This window comes from Borostomias antarcticus, assembly GCF_949987555.1.
Source record: "Borostomias antarcticus genome assembly, chromosome: 27".
NCBI lineage: Eukaryota > Metazoa > Chordata > Actinopteri > Stomiiformes > Stomiidae > Borostomias > Borostomias antarcticus.
The window spans coordinates 7,796,705-7,813,384 of record NC_140260.1 but is presented as its reverse complement, the minus strand read 5'-3'; the positions used below and the strand labels follow the sequence as shown (position 1 = coordinate 7,813,384).

The following is a 16,680-nucleotide window of genomic DNA, read 5'->3' as shown; positions in this document are numbered from 1 at the left end:
AATCCCGCGGGTCTTACTTTAAGGCAATTCCCCTGATCTCGCACAGGCTGTCCTTAAAGGTTACACATAGAGAAGTGGTCTACTTCACATGACAAAACAATGCACACACCTTGGCAGATACCTTGGCATTACAAACATAAGACATGTAGCTACATACATTCACCTCCAGCACTGGTTTTGTGTTGAGAGACTATGTGTGGTATAGTTGAGATTTACTGATTCGTTTTTATGATCGGGATACCGAACCCACTCACCCAGTTGGGTGTGATTGTCTGTCCGGGGTCGTTCAGGTCACAGCTGCACTGCCAGGCGTCTCTCGTGGCTGTAGCTGTCTGCTTTGGCTGACGACCAGTCTTGGACTTTCTCAGGGTTCGATTTCCGATCCGGGTCACGGCACTAATTGTTGACTTTCGTTGTTTTTTATCATTATTGTGTTTTGATTACAATAAAAGACGGCCCCCAATCTAACATAATACCACACAGTCCAGTGTCTCCTTGTTCTGATGTATCCCAAATGAATCTCTCCAACACAGGATTTGAGCGACAAGCAAAAACTGTTTATTCCAGAAGGTTTGACATACAAAAGACGATGGCATAAAGTCTAATGTACAGATGACCTATCTGTATGCTGTCTGGACTCAAATCAAAGCATCGGAGCTCGAGCACGGTTCTTATGGTTCGGGTGTCCCCCCCCCGCTCGTCTTTCTGGTCTCTTCTGTGGCCTTGTTAGTGTACCAACCATGGAATGTCATCTTTATCTCATAAGTCTATGGAAGAGGGACACTGTTTCTTACAGAAAGCTACAGCTACAGCCATACTCAGAGGTCAATCATTATAATTTAGAAATAGCTAACAGGATCAGATTAACCCAACATTTCTCTGAAAATCAACCAAATTCAACATAGTGCTATGGGTTTTTGTGTGTATAGTGTTATGCGTTTTTGTGTGCAGTGTTGTTTTTTTGTGTATGTACTGTTATATGTTTTTGTGTGTATAGTGTTATATGTTTTTGTGTGTGTACTGTTATGTGTTTTTGTGTGTATAGTGTTATGTGTTTTAGTGTGGATAGTGTTGTGTTTTTGTGTGTATTGTGTTATGTGTTTTAGTGTGTACAGTGTTATGTGTTTTTGTGTGTATAGTGTTGTGTTTTTGTGTGTATAGTGTTCTGTGTTTTAGTGTGTATAGTGTTATGTGTTTTAGTGTGTATAGTGCTGTGTTTTAGTGTGTATAGTGTTATGTGTTTTAGTGTGTATAGTGTTGTGTTTTAGTGTGTATAGTGTTATGTGTTTTAGTGTGTATAGTGTTGTGTTTTAGTGTGTATAGTGTTCTGTGTTTTAGTGTGTATAGTGTTGTGTTTTTGTGTGTATAGTGTTCTGTGTTTTAGTGTGGATAGTGTTATGTGTTTTAGTGTGTATAGTGCTGTGTTTTAGTGTGTATAGTGTTCTGTGTTTTAGTGTGGATAGTGTTATGTGTTTTAGTGTGTATAGTGCTGTGTTTTTATGTGTATAGTGTTGTGTTTTAGTGTGTATAGTGTTATGTGTTTTAGTGTGTATAGTGCTGTGTTTTAGTGTGGATAGTGTTATGTGTTTTAGTGTGTATAGTGTTATGTGTTTTAGTGTGTATAGTGTTATGTGTTTTAGTGTGGATAGTGCTGTGTTTTAGTGTGTATAGTGTTCTGTGTTTTAGTGTGGATAGTGTTCTGTGTTTTAGTGTGGATAGTGTTCTGTGTTTTAGTGTGGATAGTGTTGTGTTTTAGTGTGTATAGTGCTGTGTTTTTGTGTGTATAGTGTTGTGTTTTAGTGTGTATAGTGTTATGTGTTTTAGTGTGGATAGTGTTCTGTGTTTTAGTGTGTATAGTGTTGTGTTTTAGTGTGTATAGTGGTATGTGTTTTAGTGTGTATAGTGTTGTGTTTTAGTGTGTATAGTGTTATGTGTTTTAGTGTGGATAGTGTTATGTGTTTTAGTGTGAATAGTGTTCTGTGTTTTTGTGTGTATAGTGTTGTGTTTTAGTGTGTATAGTGTTATGTGTTTTAGTGTGTATAGTGTTGTGTTTTAGTGTGTATAGTGTTGTGTTTTAGTGTGTATAGTGTTATGTGTTTTAGTGTGTATAGTGTTGTGTTTTAGTGTGTATAGTGTTATGTGTTTTAGTGTGTATAGTGTTGTGTTTTAGTGTGTATAGTGTTCTGTGTTTTAGTGTGTATAGTGTTGTGTTTTTGTGTGTATAGTGTTCTGTGTTTTAGTGTGGATAGTGTTATGTGTTTTAGTGTGTATAGTGCTGTGTTTTAGTGTGTATAGTGTTCTGTGTTTTAGTGTGGATAGTGTTATGTGTTTTAGTGTGTATAGTGCTGTGTTTTTATGTGTATAGTGTTGTGTTTTAGTGTGTATAGTGTTATGTGTTTTAGTGTGTATAGTGCTGTGTTTTAGTGTGGATAGTGTTATGTGTTTTAGTGTGTATAGTGTTATGTGTTTTAGTGTGTATAGTGTTATGTGTTTTAGTGTGGATAGTGCTGTGTTTTAGTGTGTATAGTGTTCTGTGTTTTAGTGTGGATAGTGTTCTGTGTTTTAGTGTGGATAGTGTTCTGTGTTTTAGTGTGGATAGTGTTGTGTTTTAGTGTGTATAGTGCTGTGTTTTTGTGTGTATAGTGTTGTGTTTTAGTGTGTATAGTGTTATGTGTTTTAGTGTGGATAGTGTTCTGTGTTTTATTGTGTATAGTGTTGTGTTTTAGTGTGTATAGTGGTATGTGTTTTAGTGTGTATAGTGTTGTGTTTTAGTGTGTATAGTGTTATGTGTTTTAGTGTGGATAGTGTTATGTGTTTTAGTGTGGATAGTGTTCTGTGTTTTTGTGTGTATAGTGTTGTGTTTTAGTGTGTATAGTGTTATGTGTTTTAGTGTGTATAGTGTTGTGTTTTAGTGTGTATAGTGTTGTGTTTTAGTGTGTATAGTGTTATGTGTTTTAGTGTGTATAGTGTTATGTGTTTTAGTGTGTATAGTGTTCTGTGTTTTAGTGTGTATAGTGTTGTGTTTTAGTGTGTATAGTGTTATGTGTTTTTGTGTGTATAGTGTTATGTGTTTTAGTGTGTATAGTGTTGTGTTTTAGTGTGGATAGTGTTCTGTGTTTTAGTGTGTATAGTGCTGTGTGTTTTAGTGTGTATAGTGCTGTGTTTTAGTGTGTATAGTGTTATGTGTTTTAGTGTGTATAGTGCTGTGTTTTAGTGTGTATAGTGTTATGTGTTTTAGTGGGGATAGTGTTATGTGTTTTAGTGTGTATAGTGCTGTGTTTTAGTGTGTATAGTGTTATGTGTTTTAGTGTGTATAGTGCTGTGTTTTTGTGTGTATAGTGTTATGTGTTTTTGTGTGTATAGTGTTATGTGTTTTAGTGTGTATAGTGTTCTGTGTTTTAGTGTGTATAGTGTTGTGTTTTGTGTGTATAGTGTTATGTGTTTTAGTGTGGATAGTGTTATGTGTTTTAGTGTGTATAGTGTTCTGTGTTTTAGTGTGTATAGTGTCATGTGTTTTAGTGTGGATAGTGTTATGTGTTTTAGTGTGTATAGTGTTGTGTTTTAGTGTGTATAGTGCTGTGTTTTAGTGTGGATAGTGTTATGTGTTTTAGTGTGTATAGTGTTATGTGTTTTAGTGTGTATAGTGTTCTGTGTTTTAGTGTGTATAGTGTTATGTGTTTTAGTGTGTATAGTGTTATGTGTTTTAGTGTGTATAGTGCTGTGTTTTAGTGTGTATAGTGTTATGTGTTTTAGTGTGGGTAGTGCTGTGTTTTAGTGTGTATAGTGTTATGTGTTTTAGTGTGGATAGTGTTATGTGTGTTAGTGTGTATAGTGTTGTGTTTTAGTGTGGATAGTGTTATGTGTTTTAGTGTGTATAGTGTTGTGTGTTTTAGTGTGTATAGTGTTGTGTTTTAGTGTGTATAGTGTTGTGTGTTTTAGTGTGTATAGTGTTGTGTTTTAGTGTGTATAGTGTTGTGTGTTTTAGTGTGTATAGTGTTGTGTGTTTTAGTGTGTATAGTGTTCTGTGTTTTTGTGTATAGTGTTCTGTGTTTTAGTGTGGATAGTGTTGTGTTTTAGTGTGGATAGTGTTGTGTTTTAGTGTGGATAGTGCTGTGTTTTTGTGTGTACAGTGTTATGTGTTTTTGTGTGTATAGTGTTGTGTTTTTGTGTGTATAGTGTTTTGTTTTTGTGTGTATAGTGTTGTGTTTTTGTGTGTAAAGTGTTGTGTTTTTGTGTGTATAGTGTTGTGTTTTTGTGTGTATAGTGTTGTGTTTTTGTGTGTATAGTGTTGTGTTTTTGTGTGTAAAGTGTTGTGTTTTTGTGTGTATAGTGTTTTGTTTTTGTGTGTATAGTGTTGTGTTTTTGTGTGTAAAGTGTTGTGTTTTTGTGTGTATAGTGTTATGTGTTTTAGTGTGTATAGTGTTATGTGTTTTAGTGTGTATAGTGTTGTGTTTTTGTGTGTATAGTGCTGTGTTTTTGTGTGTATAGTGTTATGTGTTTTTGTGTGTACTGTTATGTGTTTTTGTGTGTATAGTGTTGTGTTTTTCTGTGTATAGTGCTGTGTGTACTGTTATGTGTTACTGTATGTGTTTTTTGTGTGTTTGTAGTGTTTTTGTTTTTAAGCTGCAGAATTGAATTGAATTGAGCTGAACTGAATTGAAGTGATAACCAATCATTTGAATCTGGCCAGACGAGGGGAAGCATTTGTGACAGCGGCTGGTGATTTGGTCCGCAACTCGGCAAACCCCGAAATGCGCTAGAGGGCAAAATAGCTAAAAAAACTTTTTTTTTCGTTTTTTGTTTTTTTGCGTATTACCAAAGTTGAAGTTGTGAAGAACCTACTTACTATAACAGACAACAGTTTTAGGTTCACGAAATACGTTTAATTAGTCTGCGAACTAAGCTCGTTTTTAGCTGATTTCGAGCCGGGCTTGGGGGCGGGCAGATCGATTAGCATGATTTGTTTTCATTGGCTATTGCTTCCGGGTTCTCCGCCCCCACCCTGCCCATAAGAACTGCACGCTTGTTTGTTTACATTTCAGTTCCACGTTTAACCATGGATGCTACAGCTTTTGCGAAAGCTCTGAACAAAGATCTGCTCAACGCCGCTCGACGATTCGACAATGGAGAACTTATGGATTCGTACCTAAAGGACTACATGGATGTTGACGATGGTACAAACTCGGAATGTGGTAGTGAAGAAGAGGACAATGCTTCGAGTAAGCTATCTTTATACTATCTGTGCTGTTTACATTAACGTTAGTCGTTTAGCAGTAGCTCATTTCTAAACAAGTGACTGAGTCTAGCTAGCATAACAAATCTAGCACTAACTAACAAAGGCTAGCTAGCTAACGTTAGCTAACATGCTAGTTAGCTGAGCTAGCCCTTTGTTCCTAAACTACCCAGCGAGGCAGCTAATATCTAGCTAGCTAACGTTAGCTAACATGCTAGTTAGCTGAGCTAGCCCTGTGTTCCTAAACTACCCAGCGAGGCAGCTAATATCTAGCTAGCTAACGTTAGCTAACATGCTAGTTAGCTGAGCTAGCCCTGTGTTCCTAAACTACCCAGCGAGGCAGCTAATATCTAGCTAGCTAGCTAGCTAGGTAGCTATTACAGAGAGAAACAGAATGAGAGAGCATGAGAGGTATGTTAGTCTGACACCTTGTTTTTTGTTTTGGTTACAGCATGAGCAAGAACAAGCTCCAGGCCATAGCCCAAGACTACCAGGAGAATGGTGGACAAGTGCAGACCCCCATGCGCTTGGACATGCAAATGCTACAACTGGCAAGAGCATCTGAAACCCTACTTCCGGGCACTCCCACAGATTTCGAGTTACCAGCACTTCAGGTAATTATCATGCATTAGCTAGTCTATTTAATCAACACATTCTGGTACTATTTTATGTATATGGAGTGCCAGTACTGTGGGCAATAGTTTAATGTACTTTCTTCCTTCTATTCTATTGCAGTTTTGATACTGAGAGACCTGGCATGGTTGTGGCCAGAGAACACCGTTTTGCACCAGCAGTCGAGTTTCAGCTGCTGCGCAAGCCTGATGTCCTGCCCCCCAGAGAAGGTCTTCTTGTGCAAGCCCCACCCGGACTGGACATGGCCAGACAGACATATCTCTTTAACAAGATCAGAGAGTTCTGTTCTGATGAGGGACGAGACGTCACATGTCCCCCGCCAAACTCCACAGCAGCTCAGAACAAGACTGTCCGCTTGTAGATTCACTGCAGATCATCAGGATGGACAGCACTGCAGGAGAAAGGCCACAGCCTTTTCCTGTTTGTATACTGAAGCATTGCTTGTTCTCTTGCACAGACTTGCGCACACTTGCACAGACTGCATTGTTCGAATATTGAATACTGAGCCGAGTACTGTTATTACCTTGAGTATTGAGCTGGGGACTGTTATTACTTTGTTGTACACTTGATCACAATGAACACTATGCACCTTGTTATTACTTTGCTGTGCACTTGATCACAATGAACACTATGCACCTTGTTATTACTTTGTTGTGCACTTGATCACATTGAACACTATGCACCTTATTACTTTGTTGTGCACTTGATCACAATGAACACTATGCACCTTGTCTATACAACTGACTGTACACTTTAACACTTAGACTGTTGCCTTTTTTTGTACACTTTACTACTTATGCTTGTAATGTATATCATGTATTTGACAATAAAGAACGTTAAATTTGAACTTCATCTTATATTGTTCTTAACTGCATTCACAACACAAGATTAATACTGACTCAAAGAGTGTGGGGTAATCAGTGAGAGAGCACCCCACTCTCAGGTAATACCCCAAGTTGACAGCCACTCTGACAGATAATGACAGATCGTCCAGTGGGGGAGTGGCTGGGGGTGCGGTTACCAGGCTATTGTTTACGCCCATTACCTGGCAGTCAGAGGTGTGAAAATGTTGGAGAACTTTGGAGGGCGATTTCTCAGCTAAGTTGACTTGGCAGTACTAGCATTCAAATAAGCATATCTTCTTCAAATATGTTCAGATTTCAATGTATGAGACCTCATTTGAAAGCTTACAATCTGCACTTTCATAATCTGTAAAAAACTGAAAAATGAAAATGCCTAGTTGAGGACCAAATCACCAGCGGCGGTCACATTTGATTGGAGAAGAGTAGAGTGGTCCGGAATGACATCACTGACGGATAGGACAGATTCAGATGATAACACTACTGATAACACACACACACGCACACACACACACACACACACACACACACACACACGCACACACAGGAAACAGATCTAGATGTGTTGGAATGTGATTTATATGGTTACCAAACAATATATAGTGTTGTTACCCATTAGAACAATACAATTGATGTTATAATATACAAATATGGACTCAATTAACTTAAATGCTGTTATCATGTTTCCTGTCCCCCTCCCCCCCCCCTCCCCCCTCCAGCAGGATGCAGCTGAGGACACGGAGCCAGTGATCAGATCACCTACGTCAAGCCCCTCCCCTACTCAACATGAACCGCTCCTCCACCCTGACCCCGCCCTTCTGGGCCCTCTTCACCAACCACAGCTCTCTCTATGACTACTATGACAACGCCACCGCGGCCCCGCCCTCACTCGCCAAGCCCAAGGCATGCGAGCAGCTCACTATAGCCGTCGAGGTGGGTGGGTCAGAGCCTGAAATACCTGCGGTCACACTATGTCCTGCCATTGTGCCCTGAGCAAGGCACTAAGCCCCCTGCCCTCAAACCTACTATGATCAGGAGACAGCTGAGCTATGATGTCACAGATCAGTGTCAATAAAGTTTTTTTTGGGGGGTGGGGGGTTCCCTCTCCAGGTGTTCCTCATCCTGGGCATCATCAGCCTGCTGGAGAACATCCTGGTCATCATAGCCATCGCGAAGAACAAGAACCTCCACTCGCCCATGTACCTGTTTGTGTGCAGCCTGGCCGTGGCAGACATGCTGGTCAGCGTGTCCAACGCCTGGGAGGCCCTGGTCATCTACTTCCTCAACAACAAGTAGGAACACTGTTGGTTCAACGGGAATATTGGGTCTGGGGTTAATTCATGTTGGCTGAGGTCGATTAACAGAGTTGATTAACAGTGTCTAACATTAATAGAGTTGATTAATAGTGTTGAACATTAACTGTGCTGATTAACAATTAACAGTGTCTAACATTAATAGAGTTGATTAATAGTGTTGAACATTAACAGTGTTGATTAACAGTGTCTGAACATTAACTGTGTTGATTATTAACAGTGTCTGAGAACAGTGTTGGTTTACAGTGTCAAACATGAACAGAGTTGATTAACAGTGTCTGAACATTAACAGTGTTGATTAACAGTGTCTGAACATTAACAGTGTTGATTTACAGTGTCTGAACATGAACAGAGTTGATTAACAGTGTCTGAACATTAACAGTGTTGATTTACAGTGTCTGAACATTAACAGTGTTGATTAACAGTGTCTAACATGAACAGAGTTGATTAACAGTGTCTGAACATTAACAGAGTTGATTAACAGTGTCTGAACATGAACAGAGTTGATTAACAGTGTCTGAACATGAACAGAGTTGATTAACAGTGTCTGAACATTAACAGTGTTGATTTACAGTGTCTAACATCGGCTGCTGTTCCAACCCCCTCCAGATGGCTGGTGGTGGATGATCACTTCATCCGGCACATGGACAACGTCTTCGACTCCATGATCTGCATCTCCGTGGTGGCGTCCATGTGCAGCCTGCTCGCCATCGCCGTCGACCGCTACGTGACCATCTTCTACGCCCTGCGCTACCACAACATCGTCACGCTTCGCCGCACCGCCGGCATCATCGCCGCCATCTGGACCTTCTGCACCAGCTGCGGCATCATCTTCATCGTGTACTCGGACTCCACGCCCGTCATCGTGTGCCTGGTGTCCATGTTCTTCGCCATGCTGGTGCTGATGGCGTCCCTCTACAGCCACATGTTCCTGCTGGCGCGTTCCCACGTCAAGCGCATCGCAGCGCTGCCCGGATCCAGCTCCGTCCACCAGCGCGCCAGCATGAAGGGCGCCATCACGCTCACCATCCTGCTGGGGATCTTCGTGGTGTGCTGGGCGCCGTTCTTCCTCCACCTCATCCTCATGATCTCCTGCCCCAAGAACCTCTACTGCTTCTGCTTCATGTCCCACTTCAACATGTACCTGATCCTCATCATGTGCAACTCCGTGGTCGACCCGCTGATCTACGCCTTCCGCAGCCAGGAGATGAGGAAGACCTTCTGCGAGATCATCTGCTGCTTCAGCCTCAGGAACGTCTGCAGCAACCTGGGGCTCGCCCGCAACGTCACTGAGCTCGACTGAGCTCCCCCTGACCTCCAGATGACCTTCAGATGACCTTCAGATGACCTCCAGATGACCTCCAGATGACCTTCAGATGACCTTCAGATGACCCACATTGACTACAACACCCTAACCCGGGGAGCCGGGCGGTGTTGTGGTCACGGCCGCCTCAGTTGAATCCAGACTGACTGCTGTCTACAGACTGGTCTTCAGACTGGAGAACACTGGACCTGCAGACTCCAGGATCACGGTGGTTTCATGAACAGCTCCCCCTGGCGGTGCGGAGGGGGACTCAACTACACGAGGCAGAGCGGGAACACTTGGAACTTCAACACGTTGACCTTTTATTGACCTTCCTCTGCCCTTTACTGTGTGTTTACTGTGCTCATAACCCTGTCAGACACAGCCACGACCTCTGACCCATGAATCCTGACCGTTAAGCCCACGGCTCACTTGGGTTTAACTACAACAAGAGCGTACGGAATTTTGTGCATTGATGAACCGTTATACGTACAGTACTTCTCCGTCGCGTATATACAGCGCGCGTGCAAAAGATGGCCGCCGCGCGTCGCCTACATTCCGTTGGAGCTGCGGTTGGACTGTGCAGTTCCTCAGAAATTAGTGCACGGCAAAAAAGATGTGCTTGTCTACGCGTGTAGTGCATGTTGTTTAACGGCAAGTTTACCGCAGGCTTTAGGGGGGGGGGGCGCGGAGGGCCGGGGGGGTCTCATGACAAGTAATTATATATTTATTGGAAGTTAAAGGACATGGCCAACATTTTGTGAAAGACGCTTGTTTTCCATCTTCCCTGGGGTTAGACAAGCAGTGTGAAGCATTTTCAACTCTGTGCGTGCAATATGGAGTGGTGAGACCTGGACCGATTAGCCTAGCTTAGCGGCATTCACTGGTACCAGGTTAGGCCAATTAGCCTACTTTCCAAATGTCACGAAATAACCCCCCAATACAACTCCAGAACTATTCTGTTTAGAGTTTTTAATGTGTGTATTTACCACGTTGAGTGATCACAATTTTTAACTAGGGCTGCGAGCAGCATTGAGCGGGCCCTCGCACCCCACGCGTGTCGGGTTTCGGCGCCGTTAAAGGGTGAGCTATTTTGTTGTCCAGTACTGAGAGAAACTTCCTGTCACCAGTAGGTGGCGCTCTAAGCGTGACTCAATACCGATGCATAGATGTGTTCAGGATGGTACCTTGATGAAGCGTGAGTAATGTTGAGTAAATCGGATAATGTATGTAGGAGTTATGATGACTTCCTGCTTGACCTGTAGGCGGCACTATAAGGTTGACTCAATACTGACCTACAGATGTGTTCAGGACACGACCTTCTGATGAAGCAACCCTGAGCAATTTGGAGTAAATGGGATAATGTATGTAGGAGTTATGAGGACTTCCTGTTTCACCAGTAGGTGGTGCTGTAGGTATGACGCAATACTGACTTACAGATGTGTTCAAGATGCAACCTTCATCAAGCATGAGCAATTTTGAGTAAATCGGATAACGTATGTAGGAGTTATGAGTACTTCCTGTTTCACCAGTAGGTGGCGCTGTAAGTGTGACTCAATACCGATGCATAGATGTGTTCAGAATGTGACCTTCATGAATCGTCAGCAATTTGGTGCAAATCGGATAATGTATGTAGGAGTTATGAGGACTTCCTGTTTCACCAAATCTAGCCCCGTTGTGACGTCCGATGATTATATACATATTTTGTTCATAGGGTCTTTCATGAAACAGATGCGAGGGGGCGTGAGCGGCGAACGCACGATGATAGACCAACAGTATAGCAATGTAGCCTATGTGACATGATGATTATAGAAAGTCACTTACTCAATAGACAACTGTCCATTAGGTCCACTCGGCGTGGGGCGTTTTTTCCAGTTTATTTTGGGCACATGGAACATGGTTTCCACAACTGCAGGATTTATTAGAGCTGCGAAATCTTCATTCGTTGTGAGACAGTCTCTTTATGCACTGTCCCCTTCGTCCGATAGATCGAGCCTTCCTACCGTCGATGGCAGCACCAAGTCCCATTCACTGCAGCAAAGAAACTCAATTTCTGTCGGCATAGGTTGGCATGATCCACATTTACACCAGCAGTCCATGTTTGTTCTGCCTCTCCCCTCGGCACCAGGCTGTTCTGCTTCACCCTCTCTTCTTGCTCGCTCGCCGTCCAAAACTTGTAGTTCCTCCTCTGTATATTCTGGTTCTAAAAGATAAGGTTCTGTATCTTGGTTTGTCCAGAAGTAATCATCATCATCCTCTGAGGATTCCGCTCTTACAGAATCTGCCATGATTATCTCTGAAGTCAGGTTAGTCTAGTGACTCATGATTATCTCTGAAGTCAGGTGAGTCTAGTGACTCATGATTATCTCTGAAGTCAGGTGAGTCTAGTGACTCATGATTATCTCTGAAGTCAGGTTAGTCTAGTGACTCATGATTATCTCTGAAGTCAGGTTAGTCTAGTGACTCATGATTATCTCTGAAGTCAGGTTAGTCTAGTGACTCATGATTATCTCTGAAGTCAGGTTAGTCTAGTGACTCATGATTATCTCTGAAGTCAGGTTAGTCTAGTGACTCATGATTATCTCTGAAGTCAGGTTAGTCTAGTGACTCATGATTATCTCTGAAGTCAGGTTAGTCTAGTGACTCATGATTATCTATGAAGTCAGGTGAGTCTAGTGACTCATGATTATCTCTGAAGTCAGGTCAGTCTAGTGACTCATGATTATCTCTGAAGTCAGGTTAGTCTAGTGACTCATGATTATCTCTGAAGTCAGGTTAGTCTAGTGACTCCAGTCGAAACTATTGACGGAAGCAATACAGAGCGGACCTTTTGAAATGTGATCCCTACGCCTGGTTCGAAAAAAATAGTTTTGAGTATTTCTGCTTAGAAAACAAAAATGTTTAAATAAAAATTGTGATCACTCAACGTGGTAAATACACACATTAAAAACTATAAACAGAATAGTTTTGGAGTTGTATTGGGGGGTTATTTCGTGACATTTGGAAAGTAGGCTAATCGGCCTAACCTGGTACCAGTGAATGCCGCTAAGCTAGGCTAATCGGTCCAGGTCACGCCACTCCATATTGCACGCACAGAGTTGAACATGCTTCATACTGCTTGTCTCACCCCAGGGAAGATGGAAAACAAGCGTCTTTCACAAAACGTTGGCCATGTCCTTTAATATTATTTGGATTACATGAGTGTGACGGTGCCCCTTTGTGTGTGTGTGTGTGTGTGTGTGTGTGTGTGTGTGTGTGTGTGTGTGTGTGTGTGTGTGATGTATGTGTGTGTGATGTACATGTATGTTTGTGTGTGTGTGTGTGTGTGTTTGATGTATGTGTGTGTGATGTGTGTGTGTTTGATGTGCGTGTGTGTCTGTGTGTGTTTGATGTATGTGTGTGTGATGTGTGTGTCTCTTTCATCCCTATCGCAGGTTGCCTTGACGATGAGAAAAAAAAAGTTTGACTCTGTAACTTAAAATCCATGTGAACAGCATGACTCTGTGTGGTTTCACACACACATAAACAAGCATAGATGAATAGCTGAGAATGTAATGACTTTTCCTTGTGCTCTTATGTAGCAGTGTACAAACATCTAAGAATGAAAATGTATATGAAAAGCTCTTATTGCAGTTCTGTATGTCATCATCTGTTATAATATGTTGTTTGCTGTGTCTTTAAAAGGCCCAACTTAATCCTTTATCCTGTCTGCTATGGCCTGACCAACCACGGATACACACCCTGAACAACACACATCCTGAACAACACACACCCTGCACAACACACACCCTGAACAACACACATCCTGAACAACACACACCCTGAACAACACACACCCTGAACAACACACACCCTGAACAACACACATCCTGAACAACACACACCCTACACAACACACACCCTGAACAACACACACCCTGAACAACACACACCCTGCACAACACACACCCTGAACAACACACACCCTGCACAACACACACCCTGCACAACACACACCCTGAACAACACACACCCTGAACAACACACACCCTGCACAACACACACCCTGCACAACACACACACACACCCTGCACAACACACACCCTGCACAACACACACCCTGCACAACACACACACACACCCTGCACAACACACACCCTGCACAACACACACCCTGCACAACACACACCCTGAACAACACACACCCTGAACAACACACACCCTGAACAACACACACCCTGAACAACACACATCCTACACAACACACATCCTACACAACACACACCCTGAACAACACACACCCTACACAACACACACCCTGCACAGCACACACCCTACACAACACACACCCTGAACAACACACATCCTACACAACACACACCCTGAACAACACACACCCTGCACAACACACACCCTGCACAACACACATCCTACACAACACACACCCTGAACAACACACACCCTGAACAACACACACCCTACACAACACACACCCTGAACAACACACACCCTGAACAACACACACCCTGAACAACACACACCCTGCACAACACACATCCTGAACAACACACACCCTGAACAACACACACCCTACACAACACACACCCTGAACAACACACACCCTGCACAACACACACCCTGCACAACACACACCCTGCACAACACACACCCTGAACAACACACACCCTGCACAACACACACCCTACACAACACACACCCTGCACAACACACACCCGACACAACACACACCCTGAACAACACACATCCTACACAACACACACCCTGAACAACACACACCCTGCACAACACACACCCTACACAACACACACCCTGCACAACACACCCTGCACAACACACACCCTGAACAACACACACCCTGAACAACACACATCCTACACAACACACACCCTGAACAACACACATCCTACACAACACACACCCTGCACAACACACACCCTGAACAACACACACCCTACACAACACACACCCTGCACAACACACACCCTGAACAACACACACCCTGAACAACACACACCCTGAACAACACACACCCTGCACAACACACACCCTGAACAACACACACCCTGAACAACACACACCCTGAACAACACACACCCTGCACAACACACATCCTACACAACACACATCCTACACAACACACACCCTGCACAACACACACCCTGAACAACACACCCTGAACCACACACACCCTGCACAACACACACCCTGAACAACACACCCTGAACAACACACACCCTGCACAACACACACCCTGAACAACACACACCCTGCACAACACACATCCTACACAACACACACCCTGAACAACACACACCCTGAACAACAGATACACACCCTGAACAACAGACACACACCCTAACAGACACACTCCCTACACAACACACACCCTGCGCAACAGATACACTCCTTGCACAACACACACCCTGAACAACACACACCCTGCACAACACACACCCTGCACAACAGACACACACCCTGCACAACACACACCCTGCACAACAGACACACACCCTGCACAACACACACCCTGCACAACACACACCCTGCACAACAGACACACACCCTGCACAACTGACACACACCCTGCACAACACACACCCTGCACAACAGACACACACCCTGCACAACACACACGCACTCTAATAGACACACACCCTGCACAACAGACACCCTGCACAAAAGATACACTCTAATAGACACACACCCTGCACAACAGACACCCTGCACAAAAGATACACTCTAATAGACACACACCCTGCACAAAAGATACACACCCTGCACAACAGACAATCTACTGACACCAGCTTTTTATTGTTTATTGTATTATTGTTTTTATTGTATTATCATTTATTTATTGTATTATTGTTTGTATTGCTCTGCCCTCATTTGTAGGGGGGTCTCATGACAAGCGCCCCGCTCTTTACAGCCTTGTTCACTCATGATCCTTCTCCAGGAGCACAACTCACCATGTACAGAACTCCCCCTCAGCGTATAATAACATTCACCCACACACACACACACACACACACACACACACACACACACACACACACACACACACACACACACACACACACACACACACAGCATGTCAGCCGCCTCTGGCCTGAATCCACCCACATGATAAACACGGAGAACAGCCTTGCTGCGTGCTGTGTGTCCACAAGTCTTATGATGAGGCCTGCGTGACAGCAGCAGATCATGAAGGGCCACAGTCACGCAGAACAACACACACACCCTAACAGACACACTCCCACACAACACACACCCTGCACAACAGATACACACCCTGCACAACACACACCCTAACAGACACACTCCCACACAACACACACCCTGCACAACAGATACACACCCTGAACAACACACACCCTAACAGACACACTCCCTACACAACACACACCCTAACAGACACACTCCCTACACAACACACACCCTAACAGACACACTCCCTACACAACACACACCCTGCACAACACACACCCTAACAGACACACTCCCTACACAACACACACCCTAACGGACACACTCCCTACACAACACACACCCTGCACAACACACACCCTAACAGACACACTCCCTACACAACACACACCCTGCACAACACACACCCTAACAGACACACTCCCTACACAACACACACCCTGCACAACAGATACACACCCTGAACAACACACACCCTGCACAACAGATACACACCCTGAACAACACACACCCTGCACAACAGATACACATTGAATGTTTCTGGTTCCCTCATGCGGTGGCTTAGTCTGAACAACACTGGTATTGTATTGTACTGGTACACTGGTATTAGTCTGAACAACACTGGTATTGTATTGTACTGGTACACTGGTATTGTATTGTACTGGTACACTGGTATTGTATTGTACTGGTACACTGGTATTGTATTGTACTGGTACACTGGTATTGTCCGGGGATCTGCAAACAAGACTCTCGATAGTTTAACACCTGCTGTGTTCCTGGGGAGCTTCGCTAGAGAAGGACAATAGCAAAAGGTCAGTCTATTACCGGCTGTGCAGGGATGGTCCAGATTTATCCAAAAAGGACAGACCACTCACGATACGTACACACTGGAATTGTATAGCGACTGTAGTTACTGTAGCCCTCATCATGTAAGGGACCATGTCCACAGAGCACCTTTTTCTGGCATGAAAACTCAGCATGGCGCTGTGGAGAGCTTGGTTGGTTGGCTGTGGAGAGCTTGGTTGGTTGGCTGTGGAGAGCTTGGTTGGTTGGCTGTGGAGAGCTTGGTTGGTTGGCTGTGGAGAGCTTGGTTGGTTGGCTGTGGAGAGCTTGGTCCCAGCGCCCGCAGAGCTT

At 43.6% G+C, this 16,680-nt stretch overlaps 1 protein-coding gene across 1 annotated transcript; it reads left to right on the top strand.

Annotated features, from left to right (window-relative positions):
* Positions 1-7,512: 7,512 nt before the first annotated feature.
* LOC311326444 (melanocortin receptor 5-like) lies at positions 7,513-9,342 on the top strand (the record flags this gene model as incomplete). Its single annotated transcript, XM_084459337.1, has 3 exons — positions 7,513-7,659; positions 7,837-8,018; positions 8,649-9,342. 3 exons carry the CDS (start codon positions 7,513-7,515, stop codon positions 9,340-9,342), a joined length of 1,023 nt encoding a protein of 340 aa, XP_084315463.1.
* Positions 9,343-16,680: the final 7,338 nt, after the last annotated feature.